The 16468-nt window shown below is 41.8% G+C and overlaps 1 protein-coding gene across 2 annotated transcripts in view; it reads left to right on the forward strand.

Annotated features, from left to right (window-relative positions):
- Positions 1-726: 726 nt before the first annotated feature.
- LOC124545386 overlaps positions 727-16468 on the forward strand; it is a 137396-nt gene continuing 121654 nt past the window's right edge. The window contains exon 1 of one of the 2 annotated variants that reach the window (XM_047124296.1): positions 727-957. In XM_047124296.1, the coding sequence (XP_046980252.1) occupies positions 872-957 (86 nt within the window). In that variant the 5' untranslated portion in view covers positions 727-871. Of the gene's footprint in view, positions 958-4869; positions 5000-16468 lie in introns of those variants that run through there. The other variant, XM_047124297.1, reaches the window with a different exon arrangement.

The following is a 16468-nucleotide window of genomic DNA, read 5'->3' on the forward strand; positions in this document are numbered from 1 at the left end:
CGAACTCATTGATGGGGACATGCTGCGTCGAGTGTGGGAGGAACTTGATTATCGGCTTGATGTCTGCCGAAGGGGCACATATCGAACATTTGTGAATGCCTAAAGAAACTTTTTGAGTTTTTGTATGTGTGTGCAAAGCATTGTGAAAATATCTCAAATAATAAAGTTATTGTAGAGCTGTGAAATCGCTTCAATCATTTGTAATAGCCCTGTATATGTCTTCTGATATAACACAAACTCTTGGAGGCTAAAAAATAATTCAAATACTTCGTGAATTACGTAGCAAAGGGATGCAAAGCAAACATGCTTACTACGCATCTGACGTTCTCCCTTCTTGCCGCTTAGAGCGCTAGTGTTGCTCGAGCTGTCAAACGGTAAGAACAGTAAGTGTAATGACTGCTGTATTGACTGTGGTTCAACGCAGGCCGCCGCGCTCCATTCAGGCCACGGGCTGTGATCCACGTTGCAATCTCGTTCTGTGCGCAGACGCCTGCTGTTCCACACAGTTGAAGCACGGATTGCGTCTTGCGATACGCGCGCGCGGCAGGAAGCCGGCAACCCTGGCGTAATACAGATAGTTGCGAGTCGCCGGATAAGGTCAGCAGGGGTCGGTGCTTCCCCACGAAGGATGGCGGCGGCAGAGGGAGGGCGGGGGGGGGGGGGGGGGGGCGGGTGAGGCAGTAACGCTGACGCAACGCAACGGCGGGCAATCACCGGCCCCAGTGCCTCAGCCACCGGTTTGAGGCGTGGAAACGTTCTTATTTTCTTAGTTTTGAAACACGCTGCATCACGATATTAATTTTGTTGTTTTTCATGTTTAGGTTTGATTTTTATACAAGATAGTGATGCACAAGGCGAGATGTAACGAATTATGATTATGCGGATGAGAGCATACTATTACAACAGTACGATGCCGTACATTTCATATCGTCCGCGGAAAGTATTGCAGCGTAAAAAGTAAGTGTGTACGTCACGTAAGGTTTTCAGGTAGGGTGTTTATTTCCTTTACCGTTCACTCGTGATACAATTGTTTATATGTTAGGATACTTTAACATTTCCGAATGACGCATGGATTCCTACTCGCCAGATGACCCTTTGGTGTGAGGTGCTTCTAGCGTGCGGATCACTGTGTGCCACATTCTATTGTACTGCGTTTTATTTCCCGACCAGCTGGCCACTGTGGATTTTCCAACGGATCTGTAATCCATTTTAGGTAACTTTCAAATGAATGTGGTCCAAGTTTTAAAGTTTTGTGACTTTTCCAAATTTTTTACGAGATTTTAGAGAGAGGTTTTTAATTTGTTAACAAGACGACTGGCTCACCCAAGTATTTTGTAAGTGCCCAGCCAGACATATTTCCCTGTGCCTTTCTTTTACGTCTACTGTGCTTTGTTTCCTCTACGTTTTAGTTTTATGTATAGCTATTTTTCCTCTTTCCAATTTGTTTTACCGCATGTGAAATGCGTTCGAAGCGACCACGCAGTCACTCGATGAGTGTGCAAATATTTTTGAGCTTTTCTCCACATTCGTTTGTTTCGTTAAGTGTAACGGCGCTGACGACCTCGAGGTTTAGCACCAGTAAGATCCAAACACACGCATGCAAATACACACTATGCATTTCAAATGGTATGAATTTTTGATCTGGTATAGTCTTAGTAAAAGTAATATTGTTTGTCTACTGCCGAGCTGCATTATTTTCTTATTATGCACTTCCTTAGTGCATTTCTCTCGCTACTAAATTTGTGACATACCCATAAATTTCCATCTGTCATCATAAAACCTTTTGCACATGCGCAAGCAGCACTGGAGGTAAGTTAAAACAGTTGTTAGATTAGACAATGGTTACCGTACCGAAAGACGGTGTTCAACTGAAGGAAAAATTGTCGTGGTCAAATCTTTTATAGTTGCCGACCATTCTCTTTCCCATTTTCCGATTCCAGTGCATGCGATTTCACTGCTGACTTCCATCATCATTTTTTATTTCGCTTTCTGGAGCTGTCTATTTGGGAACTTGTCTGCTAACTCATTCGCAGGAATTCCTAGTTGCACTTTTTTCCATTCCATGTTAAGGTGCCATTTGATCCGACGCATTTCCATAATTTTGTATCTCATTTCTTCTATCAAAATAATTACCATTCCTGGAATTTCTTAACTAATCCAGCGTAAATGGGTTGCCAGTGGGCCTGTTCTGAGTCCCACTGAACTAATGTGTAGATATATGAAACGCGTAGAGGTTGATTAATTGTATTTTTCAGCCCCAAAAGTCCTTTTCTGTTACTTTGCTGGAACTATCTCACTATTGTAGACACGGCTTCCATTTGATGTCAAGGAAAATTTATATTCACCTTGAGGGAAGTCCCTCACTGGAAAACAACGACAGATCTAAAGACATAAGGGCAAACTACAGAAGCCTGTTACTGAGAGATCATCGCAACTTACGATGGTGAAATCGAATTCAAAATCTTTGTCATGACACAATTGAAACCTCCTTCCCAAAAGGAATGAGGTATTCTTAAGACACTTTGAATAGTTAGTTTTAAGGACTGGGGAGTTCTTATGAAGCAATGGTGCTATTTATCAGCGAGAATGTATCAAGATTTCATTAATAGCTTGTGAATCTACATTTTCATGCATTGCGTTGTCAGGGAAAGATCAGTTACGTGCGTCCACTAAGTTGCTGACACACCTTGTGAATGATTTTGTTAACTAAGAACTTCCGAATCCTACCGCTTTGATTTCCCTGAAGAATTTTACGCCTTTGGTTGCTGAGTAAATGAAAGACTGCAGAACAAATCTTACGTTCATTTGTTAAACTGACGTCACATCCAGTACAGTGGGACATAACTTGCGGCAAAACTTTCAATTCAGTGGATTCTGAGTAGTTATCTTGTTGATAAGTTAGTCAATACAATTTATAGTAGATCGTACCGTCATCGTAAGGTACATAAATTTCGTAATAACAGTAATTTCTTACGCAATTTTTTGGATGAATGGCTGTTGAAAATGCCCAATCAGATGGATCCGGTATTTTTTGTTCTCCTAATTCCTAGAGATTTCCAGACATTTGTATTGCGCTGGCTGCAACAAGAAGCGTACGTAGGAACTCCTATCCCGGTTTACTTTAGTTGGCTGACTACCTAAATCACAATGAATCCATTTATGCGGCAGAGAAACGAACATACAAGGGGCGTTCAAAAAGAAACGAGGCGGAGGCATAATTTCAGAAACCGGTACCTGTATGTTAGAAGTATTGACCCTGGCTGTTGAGACACTTGTCCCACTGTGACACAGGACGGTGAATGGCTGTCTCATAAAATTCCTGGGGCTGCAATGTTAACCAGTTCCCCACGTACATCTGGACGTTGTCGTGAGGGGTGAATCGTTTGCCCCTCAGAGATTTTTTAAGGTGACCGAAAATGGCGTAATCACATGGAGAGAGGTCCGGAATGTATGGAGGGTGGCCGAGAACCTCACATTGGAGGCTTTTCATTGTCGTGGAGCAGAACGACCTCACGGGTGAGATTGCCTGGTCGTTTTGATTCTCGGCTACCCTCCCTACAGTCCGGACCTCTCTCCCGGTGATTACACCATTTTCGGTCCCCTTAAAAAGGCTCTGAGGGGCAAACGATTCACCCCTCACGACAACGTCCAGCTGTACGTGCGGAACTGGTTAACATCGCAGCGCTGGGAATTTTATGAGACAGCCATTCACCGCTTGTGTCACAGTGGAACAAGTGTCTCAACAGCCAGGGTCAATACTTCTAACATACAGGTAATGGTTTCTGTAATTATGCCTCTGGCTCGTTTCTTTTTGAACGCCCCTTACACATACTAGAGCACTATTTGCATGTTTGTCTTTACATGTGTGGAGTGTATTCCCACACATTAATGACATCCCTAACTTTCGGTCAAGCTTTACTGAACTATAATTCTTGGATCAGCAGCGTCATAAAAATTTCATGTACCGAAGCGTTTGTTTTGATATCCTTCACATAAACGTTCCCAATTGCTTCCACAGCATTTGTATTAATTCGTGTGGGCTTTTGAGACTTAATACTAATTTTTGAAAGCGTGTTTTCGAAGGCAAGCAGCAACAATCCAAGCTTCATACAATGTCTACAACTTGTTTTAATATTGATGTGTCCCGAACAAACTCCTTGTAAGAGCGCATTCCTGTATAATTTTTCATTTGGCATTTATTTAATGTTGTGTCAACTATTACTGTCTTTTTCCTACTGAGTTTATAATGATGAAGGAAATCTGTCCTGGCTGTTCTACTGTTTTCGATCTGCTTTCTCTGTGAGGTGATTTCGACATTGGCTGTTCAGCTTTTTTCGTAATCGCACAAATTCTGATTTCTTATGCTTCGGTGTTCTTTGTAAAGAAGTTGTTGCAGCATCCGGTACTAATTCGTTGCTTACATGTCCTTTCCTGCCAAAAAATTACCAACTTTATGAAAAAGACAGTGCGGGATATGCTCGTCGATGATACCGATTTGGATTGGAGATAAGTAATTCTGAGCGTCGGTTGCGCTGAAATTATGAAAAAAGCGTAAGTTACTCAAGTATTCGTTTATTTTTAAATTCACGTTCTGACACATGTGACATTTAATTTATTAATTCAGGGTTTTGATTTAGAATTTCATGGAAGTTCTCACAATTGCCCATATTAGTTTAACAATGAGCATTTCACGTAGTTTGGCAAAGTTAAGTGGCGATTTTTCCGATGTTCACTTCAACGAAAATACTCTTGCGGCTGGAACTTTCGTCTGTGGCAAACGGAAGTAGGCACTGGACGCCTGCCAAGCAGATATTTGTTATCAGCCGTTCATTAAGTTTTCAAAACACCGCCGACCATTGTTGCTCAGTACTGCTCTTCGTCTCCTCCCGTCTCTTCACAGCACAGTGGTCACTTAATTTGTGCGGTAGCTTGTTTCGTGAACGAGCAGTCGTGGAGTAATGAACGTAGCCGTCCTAGGCATGCGCACCATAAACGGTTGGTACGTCTGCTCTACCCCAGACCATTCCAGACAGGACTTTGATTTAACTGAATGCAAACATATGTTTCGAATTCGTTGTACTGAGGAATGAATATGTAGACACTGGAAGCAGTTATTGTAGAAGCAAATTTCTGGTAATTTCTTTTACTTGATCCACCCTCCACAAGTTTTATTTTTCCATACGCACAGTGGAATATAATAAATTTCCAAGTGGTTTGTCTATTTGCTCTTGCTCCATAAACAAGTGGGAAACTTACGTAAAGCTAGTTTAAGCTACATTTGGCTCTTTCCATAACTTCCACGACGTCGTTAAATACTGCAGCTTTTCCAAGACCTGTGTATATACAGAAATGTAAGAATAATATTCGTATACATGCACTGTGGTGACAAAAGTCACGAGACATCTCCTAATATCGTCTCGGACAACCTTTCATCCAGCTTAGCGCAAGAATTCGACGTGCCGTGGACTCAACAAATACAATACAGTAGTTGGAAGTCATCTGCTTAAATATTGAGCACCTGCCTCAGTAGCCGCCCATGAATGCGAAAGTGTTGCCGGTGCAGGATCTTGTGCACGAACTGACCTCTCGATTATATCCCATAAACGTTCGATGGGATTCATGTCGGGCGATCTGGGTGGCTAAACCATGCGCTCGAACTGTCCGGGATGTTTTTCAAACCAACAGTGGACGATTTTGTGGCCCAGTGACACGTTTGGGAACATGAAAGTCCTTGAATGCCTGCATACGGTCTCGAAGTAGCCGAACATTACCACTTCCAGCCAATGATCGGTACTGTTTCACCAGATGATACAAACGTAGCTCACGCCGTTATGGAGCCAACAACAGGTTGCACACTATCTTGTCGACAACTTGGGTCCACGGCGTCGTGGAGTGTGCCCCACACTAGAAGCCTGCCATAAGCTCTTACCAACTTAAACCGGGACTCATCTGACCAGTCCACGGTTTTCCGGTCGTCTAGGGTCCAACCGATTTGGTCACGAGGCGAGGAGAGGCGCTGCAGGCGATGTTGTGCTGTTAGCAAAGGCACTTGAATCGGTCGTCTACTAATATAGCCCATTAATGCCAGATTTCCCTGCCCTGTCCTAACGGATACATTCGTCGTACGTCCGTGACTGATTTTTGAGGTTATTTCATGCAGTGTTGCTTGTCTGTTAGCACTGACAACGCTACGCAAACGCCGCTGCTTTCGCTCGTTCAGGAAGGCCTTTAAGGCCGCCTGCACTGCGTTGTTTGTGGTGAGAGGTAATGCCTGAATTTTGATATTTTCGGTACAATCTTGACACTGTGAATCTCGGAATATTGAAACCTCTAAGTATTTCCGAAATGGAATTTCCCGTACGTTGAAATGGTTCAAATGGCTCTGAACACTATGGGACTTAACTTCTGATGTAATCAGTCCCCTACAACTTACAAGGGGAGGCCGCCAATTGTGAAATTCAGATTCGATTCATACTGCGCATAATAAATACTCATGGCCAGAGGCGTAATGTGGCAAAGCACCAAGATGCACTTCTCAGCCGTTGTCGAGAAAATCGACAGTTACAAGAAACCGTTGCGATGAAATACTCTCTACGATTAATAATTCTCTACAGCGTCGTGGCTTGTGGTCGGGTTCGTAATCCGAAGGTCGCCGGATCGAATCTCGCGCCATGCAATTTTTTTATTGGTTTATTGTAATTCAAATTATATACTTACTTACTTATCGCGAATGGACCCAGAAGGATCACGGAAAGCTTTCTGACGTCGTTTCTCCAATACTTCTTTCATTCGTTCTCCATGTTTTCTTTTTCTTTCTTCTGTCCATTTTGTTCCTGGTCTCTTTAGTGCTTCCTTCTCCGACAATACAATCCACTTTTCCACCTTATTTCTAAAAGTTTTTCTATCTTTGACATCTTTAAGTTCAATATTTGCTTTTTGTAAATCTAATTTTACTTGGCTAATCCATGGTGTTGTTGATTTGACTTTTTCTATGTAAGTGAGAATTCTGTTGGTGAGTCGTGTGGGGGGTAGTCTAGTGACATGTCCATAAAATTTTAATCTTCGCCTTCTTATGTCTGCTGCCAGGTTTGATATAGTTTCTGTGGTTCTTCTTGATTGTATCCGGTATCCTTCTTCTGTTAATTTTGGACCTAAAATCTTTCTCATAATTTTGCGTTCTTCTTTTAGTATTTTTTCTAAATCACATTTTGTGTGGAGTGTGAGCGTTTCACTAGCATATAGTGCTGCTGGCTTAATTACTGCGCAGTAGTGTCTGATTTTTGTGTTCGAGGAGATGCATTTTTTATTGTATATTTCATGTGTCATACCATATGCTCTCTTCATTTTCTGTTGTCTGATCTTCTGTGCAACTTTCTCTCTTCCGCTTGGCTCCAAAATTTCACCTAGGTATTTAAAATGTTTTACTCCATTTATTTTTCCATATTTTGTGTTCAAACTGTGTATATGGAATTTCGTACAGAAAAATTCTGTCTTTTGAAACGAAATTTGTAAACCTACTTTATCCGCGCATTCCTTAAGGATCTCTATTTGTTTGGTGGCGATTTCTTCATCATCTGCAAGTATGGCCAAGTCGTCCGCGAATGCTAAACAAGATATCTCCACGTTGTCTTTGGTTCTACCAAGATGGATTGGTTTCCAGTAGGATTGATTTTTTAATTCTTTTTCCCATTCCTTAATGACTTTATCCAGGACTATATTAAACAGAAGTGGAGATAGCCCGTCACCTTGACGTACTCCAGTTTTTATGAGAAAAGGTTCAGAGATTTCTCCCCTGAATTTAACTTTAGATACAGTGTCTGTCAGTGATTCTTTGATAAGCCTTAGTGTTTTGGAGTCAAGTCCAAGTTCCTCTAAAATGTTAAACAAAGATTGCCGGTCAATTGAGCCATAGGCTTTCTTAAAATCTACAAATGTACAAATTATGGGGGCATTTCTAATTGCTTTGTGTTTTAATATTGTCTTTAAATTAAATATTTGTTCTATGCATGAGCGACCGGGGCGGAAGCCTGCTTGATAATCACCAATTTGGCGTTCCAGCTGCTCTTGTGTTCTTTTCAGCAGGCATGTTGAGAGAATTTTGTAGGTGACTTGTAAAAGTGAGATTCCCCTGTAGTTATTGACATTTGTTCTGTCTCCTTTTTTATGTAATGGGTGAATAAGGGCACATTTCCAATCCTCTGGTAATTTTTCTGTTTCCCATATTTTTGTTATTATTTTTGTGAGCTCTTGCAACGTCTTTGGTCCTAGGTTTTTTAATAGCTCTGCAACAATGCCATCTTCGCCAGATGTTCTATTATTTTTTAAGTTTTTAATGTGACATTTGATTTCTTCCTGTGTTGGTGGTAATGAATCCGGTTGAGCGTTGGCACTGATTTCTTTGGGAAACCTTAAACTAGGTTCTGGGCAATTTAGTAGGTTAGAAAAATATTGAGCCAATATTTGACAGTTTTCCTGGTTTGTTAGGGCTAATTTACCATCTGGTTTTCTGAAACATAAATTTTGAAGGATATATCCTCGTATTTTATCTGCGAAAGTTCTGTAGAAGTCTCTTGTATTATAGTTTTGGAAATTTTCTTCTATGGCATCCAGTTGTGCCTTTGTGTACTTCCTTTTTGCTTGCCTAATAGATTTTGAAACCTGTTTTCTAACCTCGTTAAATAAATGTAGACTTTCTTGTGATTTTTTACTGTTATATTCTTGAAATGCCTTTTTTCTCCTTTCCAATGCATTTTCACAGTCTGAATCCCACCAAGGGTGTTTGAATATCTTTTTCAAGGGAATAGTTTCCTTAGCTATTCGCGTGATTTTAGAATGAAATTCTTCCCATGTGTTTGCCTTTTCCTTCTCCCATTCTTCTTTTACTTTAGATTCTTTAATCTTCTTGGTGTCATATTTCTGTATTTCTGTTTTCTTCTGATGACTTCTTCGTGCTGTAAACTTGATTTTAATTCTAGTTAGGTAATGGTCTGAATCAATGTTTGCTCCTCTGCGTACTTGGACGTCGTAAATTTCTTTTTGTACTGGGTATGAAATCGCCACATGATCTATTTGAAACTCGCCAATTTGTTGTATAGGAGATCTCCATGTCTTTTGTTTTCTTGGACATTTTCTTAGAGATGTTGACATTATCTTCAGGTTATTCTGCTTACATAGTTCGACGAGCCTTGTACCATTTTTATTGGTAAATTTATGTGCAGGATATTTGCCTACGGTTTTTTGGTGGATTTTCTCTCTACCAATTTGGGCATTAAAATCGCCGAGTAGAACTTTTGTATCATCTTTTGGAATCTTGGCCATTATATTCTCCAAATTTTCCCAGAACTTTTCTGTTTCTATGGGGTTTTTCTTGTTGTCTCCGTTTGTGGGAGCATGAACATTAACCATTGTGTATGTTTTGTTGGCACATTGTAAGCGCATCGTCATTATCCTATTATTTACGGGAGTAATTTCCTTGACGGAGCTGAGCACGCTCTTGTGTATGATAAACGCCATCCCGAGATGGGGGGCTCCTCTTCCGATTCGTTTATCCGTCTTGCTCTTAAAGATGCGATAGTTGTCATAATCTGATGTTTCTTCATCTGTAAAATGTGTCTCCTGTAAAGCTAGTATTACTATCTTTTGCTTTTCAAGTTCTGTTGTAAGGTTTAGAAGTTTTCCTGGTTGGATTAATGTATTTATGTTAAAGGTTCCAATGTATGTAGGTGTTTTAAGTGGAAGTTTGCCAGAGAGCTCCGACTTTCTCTGATGTAATCGTGTAAGTCCAGGTTCCCCAGAATCCGAATTCCTGGTTGCCATCTGTTGATGAGTGGATTGGTTACCACCTGGGGTAATGTTGTTATTACTTGCACGAGTCATACTTGCTTGTAATCAAGTTGGTCCAGTGTTTCCACTGGGTGTTTAGAACCAGGGATTGTTAGTTCCTGGCGCATTATGACCAGCCGCACATTGTGTGAACAGACGCTGACCAGGATGCCGATGGTTCCCACTTCAGACGCGTCCTGGATTTGGGTGTTGACAGTGCTTATTGTAATGGCGGCACTTACTCGCCAATATATATATATATATATATATATATATATATATATATATATAATAACTATTAATGAATTGCTTATGCATGTTGGTGAAGGCGGATCGCTCTCCAATTGTACCGCCTCCATTTTTCCGTTTATTTAACAGGGTGTACCAAAGCTCTCCCGTTCGCACTGATTTTCGACGATGTTATAAGTTGCGCTAGGGACCGCATCTACCTTCTTTCGAAGTTAGCAAGCAACTACGCTGTTATGCGGCTGCTCGTCCCGGCCCATTCAACATCTGTCCTTCAAGTGCAACGAGCGAGTAACGGAGTTTATATTTCATACCTGCCACAGCAAATTTGTGTTCGTGGGGTCTCTGTTCTAATTCGAACGTTTGACTTACGCTACACGTATTCGTTTCGGAATATCGTTTCTACGTCTTCCGTTAACTATACGTGGTTAACATTATGAAGACAATTAATAACATTTGTGAAATACAACTTTGTTTGCGGAAAACATAATGATGCTCGAAGTCGCCAGTTTTTCCACGAGGAACGACTTTCAACAACTTATTATATGCATAATTGTTGCAACTGATTGCCGAGAATTATTGTGTGTATATACACATTAAAATTACAAAAAACAACTACTAAAAAAAAGGTTGCATGGCGCGAGATTCGATCCGGCGACATTAAAATTACAAAAAACAAATACTAAAAAAAAAAAAAAAACCCGAGCGCTTACCGCTGCGCCCCGACGATGTATATACATTGCTAATCGTAGAGAGTATTTCACCACAACGGTTTCTTTTAACTGTCGATTTTCTCGACAACGGCTGAGAAGTGCATCTTGGTGCTTTGCCACATTACACCTCTGGCCATGAGCTTCTATTATGCGCAGTATGAATCGAATCTGAATTTCACAATTGGCGGCCTCCCCTTGTTAGAAATATTTTAACTAATCAAGGACATCATACACATCCATGCCTGAGGCAGGATTCGAACATGCGTCCGTAGCGGTCGGGCGGTTCCAGACTGTAGCGCCTAGAACCACTCGGCCACTCCGGCCGGCTTCCCGTATGTCTAGCTCAACTAGGATTCTGCTTTGAAAGCCTGTTATCTCCCGCCGTTCGGCGACAATAATGTCGGAAACCGTTTCACGTGAATTGCATGAGTTCAAATTATAGCTCCGTGAACGCATCACCCCTTTATACCTTGTGTACGGGTTACTAGCTCCATCAGTATGTGTGCATATTGCTATCCGATGACTTTAGTCACCCCATCGTGTGTTAGCTGTCCCCGGTTAGCGGATCTGCTGATGTTGGAATAGTTGTGTACAGTTGGTTGCTGCATAGACCACACCGACCATTCTTCTGCCTAAGCCGTCGTTAAGTATGATGCTAACGTTTACTGGCGTTCACACTAAACGCCGCTGAAATTTATGTCGGCGTTATCAGCTTCTTTACCGCCGTGTGACAAAGGAAATAAGTTGTCAGTGAAGAGGACGTACCAGCGGCCGTAAGCGCTCTTTTAACTATGGCTGTCGGATGTCAAACCCCTTTGTGTATCATGTTTGCCGCCCGTGAGCAACGGAATGTATGCCGTAACATATATTGCATCGTGCATCTAATGGTGTTAAACTCGTCTGGAAAAAGGGAATTATTTTTGCAGGTCCTCCGTGAATTTACAACGTTGCTTCTTCACGGTTGGCAGCATTTCGAAGCGACACAAATATACACCTAAGTTAACAATGTCGCGCCTTTGAGCGCACTGATTTGAAAGGAAACAAATTGCCGCTGGCGACACTTTTTGACCTTGAATAATAGTGGTACCTCTATTTCTTTCCCTTTTACTAGCATATGTCGCTCGAAAGCTGTTGCGATACACGCAGATAGAAAGGACTGGTGCACATATACTATGAATTTGGCGGGACGCAGTGGGCATTTTGCGGGACTGTTTCGTTAGGTAATTATTCCACTGCGGGATTAAAACTACGATTTCTGGGACGATCTAGCACGATACGTGACGGTTGGCTACCTTACTTTTGCGAAGAATCTGCTGACGATTTTCTCGTCTAACACTTCGAATCGATGTTTCACAAAACTGGAAAATAAATGGAGAACAGCTTCAGCTTTTAGGCAGCATGTTTATTTGGGAAATTCAACTTGTCGATTATGAGTCTGCTTTTGTTGCGAATTTCTCTGTGCAATAGGAATTGTACACAAAGCAATACTGTCAGGCCTCTTTCTTTTCAACGAATTGCTCCCACTGGTTTGAAAATTCTATTTCGTTTATTCGAGATCCAAAGAAATGGTAACCCACACAGGGATGCACACAAGTTTTCCTGTCAGTAGGTGCAAAATATTTTTCCCGTATATGTGATTTAGATATTTTCACGACATCATCTGCTCACCGTATTATGCAGCTGGTTTCTACACTGCACATTTTATTTAGATGTACAACGCTACAAGCAGTAGCAAGTTAACAGCATAGTTACTGTAAAACCTGTTTCTACATTCCCAGATTTTTCGTTTTCCCGTTATTTTCTGTTAGTCTGGACGAAACTCATATTCTAGCAGTTAATTGTTTTTCTGCGGTTCAAAATTTCATATGAATAACCTTTCCTAGATTTTGTGCTTTTGAACCACTATGACAAGATTAAAGTTCGATTTTCAAATCAATTTATGTCCAAACTAAATTGTGTTTCCGCTCATGGACAAAGTAGAGGCTAATACACAAGACTGTACAGTGTGTTTCAGAATGCAAATCGTTTTCTCAATCTATTCAGTGTGGAAGAGTTTTGAAATCCTTTCTTTCAGAATAAATACTACATAAACATTCCTCTGTACCAGAAATAATTTTTTTATCGTGCACCAGTGTTATATATTAATAGAAAAACGATTTATTTTCATTAGAGGTCATTCCTGAGATCTTTAAAAGCACTTCGTGAAAGCAGAAAGCATCCTTTGTCACAGAAATAAATTTTTGTATATTTTTTCAGTGCTAAATACTGATAGAAGAAAAAATTCATTACTTTTAAAGGTAGTTCCTGAAATTTCTAGATGCTCATAGTGGAATCAGAAAGAAGTACATGTGTTGTGCTAGGTTCAATGAGAACATGTTGAGTGGGGAGAATGAAAATAAAAGAAAATTGTCACCTCTTAGTTTAGTGAAGCAATTTTTAAATTCTATAGTTTACAAATTATTTCACAAGGCCTTCGTTGAAAATAGATAAACACACACACACACACACACACACACACACACACACACACACACAAGCCAGAGTCTGGCTTCAGCAGCCACAGACCGTAGTCATGTGTGTGTGTGTGTGTGTGTGCGTGTGTGTGTGTGTGTGTGTGTGTGTGTGTGTGAGAGAGAGAGAGAGAGAGAGAGAGAGAGAGAGAGAGAGAGAGAGAGAGAGAGAGAGTTGCGTTTGCGTGAGTCTGCGTGTGTGTATGTTTTCTATTTTAGACGAAGGCCTTGTTGGCCGAAAGCTCATACTTTGACAGTCTCTTTGTTGTGCATGTTTGTGACTTAGTATCTCCGCTGTATGGTGAGTAGCAACTGTGCTTTTAATAATAGTGCATCACCTAATTATATCCTGCTCATTAAACATAAGGCACTGTTTAACAACCTAAGGTCAACGAGTATGTTACATGCGAAGGAAACTCACAAATAAGTCGTTGCATTTTAGAAAATTTGCCACTTCAGTTTCACATCGGAAATAGTGGACCTAGGGATGTTCAGGACTGTGGAAATCCCGCGTACAGACGTATAACACAGGTGACACGCAATCACCTGACCACGTTCGAAGTCCTTGAGTTTAGCGGAGAGCCCCATTCTTCTCTCTCACGATGTCTAAAGGGTACTGCGGTTGCTGATATGAAGTACCTGACAATAGATGGCAGCACAATTCACTTAATATGAAAAAGGTATGTTTTTGGGGGTGTCCGTCTACTTTTGATCACACAGTGTATAGTGATTATCAGATTAATTAAATGAAGGCTGTTATACGATTAATCAGTGAGTGCTACCCACTGTTAGATTGCCTAGGTTTGCAACAGTTACAATGACGATGGGTTCGTAATCCTACAGACAAGTACTGTGCAGCGGCCACACATTACAAATGAATACGTCTTTAAGAAACCGTACACGTGGGAACTCGGAGAGTCACATTCTCGAGAAGTTCCTCTCACAATGGATATCGTTCTTAATGGGAGCGCGTACGCATGCAGCAGTTTCGCCACTCGGTCAATGCTACAGCGCCATTTCGTCACAGCGCGTAGTAATGCTCGGAGTCAAGGGCGCCCACTCGGAAGTTTGAAGGTGGGCTACACCTTCGTGTCCTCAGCTCGTGGTCTCCGGTCGCGTTCTCGCTTCCCGAGCACGGGGTCCCGGGTTCGATTCCCAGCGGCGTCAGGGATTTTCACTTGCCTCGGGATGACTGGGTGTTTCTGTTATCCTCATCATTTCATCATCATTCATGAAAGTGGCGAGATTGGGCTGAGCAAAGGTTGGGAATTTATACGGGCGCTGATGACGGCGCAGTTGAGCGCCCCCCAAACCAAACATCATCGTCGTCCTCATCACAGACCTTGGGGTATGCAGTATTTTTAATAATTTGGAACATCTTTCGATGGTCAATACCATGCAGAAATTTTAAGAAACGCGTAACACTGTGCTGGCAGCACGTTCTTGTCCATATACACTACTGGCCATTAAAATTGCTACACCAAGAAGAAATGCAGATGATAAACGCGTATTCATTGGACAAATATATTATACTACAACTGACATGTGATTACATTTTCACGCAATTTGGGTGCATAGATCCTGAGAAATTAGTACCCAGAACAACCACCTCTGTCCGTAATAACGGGATACGCCTGGGCATCGAGTCAAACAGAGCTTGGATGGCGTGTACGGGTACAGCTGCCCATGCAGCTTAACCAGATACCACAGTTCATCAAGAGTAGTGACTGGCGTATTGTGACGAGCCAGTTGCTCGGACACCATTGACCAGACGTATTCAATTGGTGAGAGATCTGGAGAATGTGCTGGCCAGGGCAGCAGACGAACATAGTCTGTACCCAGAAAGGCCCGTACAGGACCTGCAACATGCGGTAATGCATTGTGCTGTTGAAATTTAGGGTTTTGCAGGCATCGAATGAAGGGTTACATGCATACCTGGGCGGTACCACGTACTCCACTAGCTATTTCATAAGAAAGTTGAAGATTAACGTAGTGATCCTCTGGCCGCTAATACAAAAGTACATAGCCTGTTTCGTAATCTGGGATTATTACTAAAAGGAACCGAGTGATCAGTCAACCATCGATTCTTGACATGCTCCTCCAACGGCTTTGCTAGTCTGGCGAAAATGTTTTAGTAGTCTGTCCTGTACTCGTTTCCAGTTTCGTACTGTTAAGGCTGACTGTGTGTGCAAATGTGAGGAAGAGTGCGAGAAAGCGAATGTAATCTTACGTATCACTCCATGCTGTAATTGTAAGGGCGACGATAACCACGTTGTTGGACCCCGTACATAACAGCTACAAGAGCAGCAGCAACTGAAGTATCACAGCTAATAGCATGAGATTTAAGATGTCGGAATAGAAACAAAACACACTCTGGAGCGGAGTCAAAAGACTCCTCGTCCAGTATGAAATAGTAAAAGTGTGTATCACTCAGTCACACCATATCACATCTCAACAAACATGCCAGACAACACCAAAAAAATTTAAAAGAAAAACAGCATGAACTCACCACAACTCAATATACACTACTGGCCATTAAAATTGCTAGACCACAGAGATGACGTGCTACAGACGCGAAATTTAACCGACAGGAAGAAGATGCTGTGATATGCAAACGATTACCTTTTCAGAGCATTCACACAAGGTTGGCGCCGGTGGTGACACCTACAACGTGCTGACATGAGGAAACTTTCCAACCGATTTCTCATACACAAACAGCAGTTGATCGGCGTTGCCTGGTGAAACGTTGTTGTGATGCCTCGTGTAAGGAGGCGAAACTTGTACCATCACGTTTCCGACTTTGGTAAAGGTCGGATTGTAGCCTATCACGATTGCGGTTTATCGTATCGCGACATTGCTGTTCGCGTTGGTCGAGATCCAATGACTGTTAGCAGAATATGGAATCGGTGGGTTGAGGAGGGTAATACGGAACGCCGTACTGGATCCCAACTGCTCGTGTCTCTAGCAGTCAAGATGACAGGCATCTTATCCGCATGGCTGTAACGGATCGTGCAGCCACGTCTCGATCCCTGCGTCAACAGATGGGGACGTTGTAACGGCTCCATGTAAGCCGCTACATGGCTCGACCCCACAACTAAAGACACCTGAGTGCCCTTCCGACACTCAGGGAAGAGCCTGATGATAATTAGTAAGATAGGCTTATTTAAATATAGACGA

This window comes from Schistocerca americana, chromosome 8 (assembly GCF_021461395.2).
Source record: "Schistocerca americana isolate TAMUIC-IGC-003095 chromosome 8, iqSchAmer2.1, whole genome shotgun sequence".
NCBI lineage: Eukaryota > Metazoa > Arthropoda > Insecta > Orthoptera > Acrididae > Schistocerca > Schistocerca americana.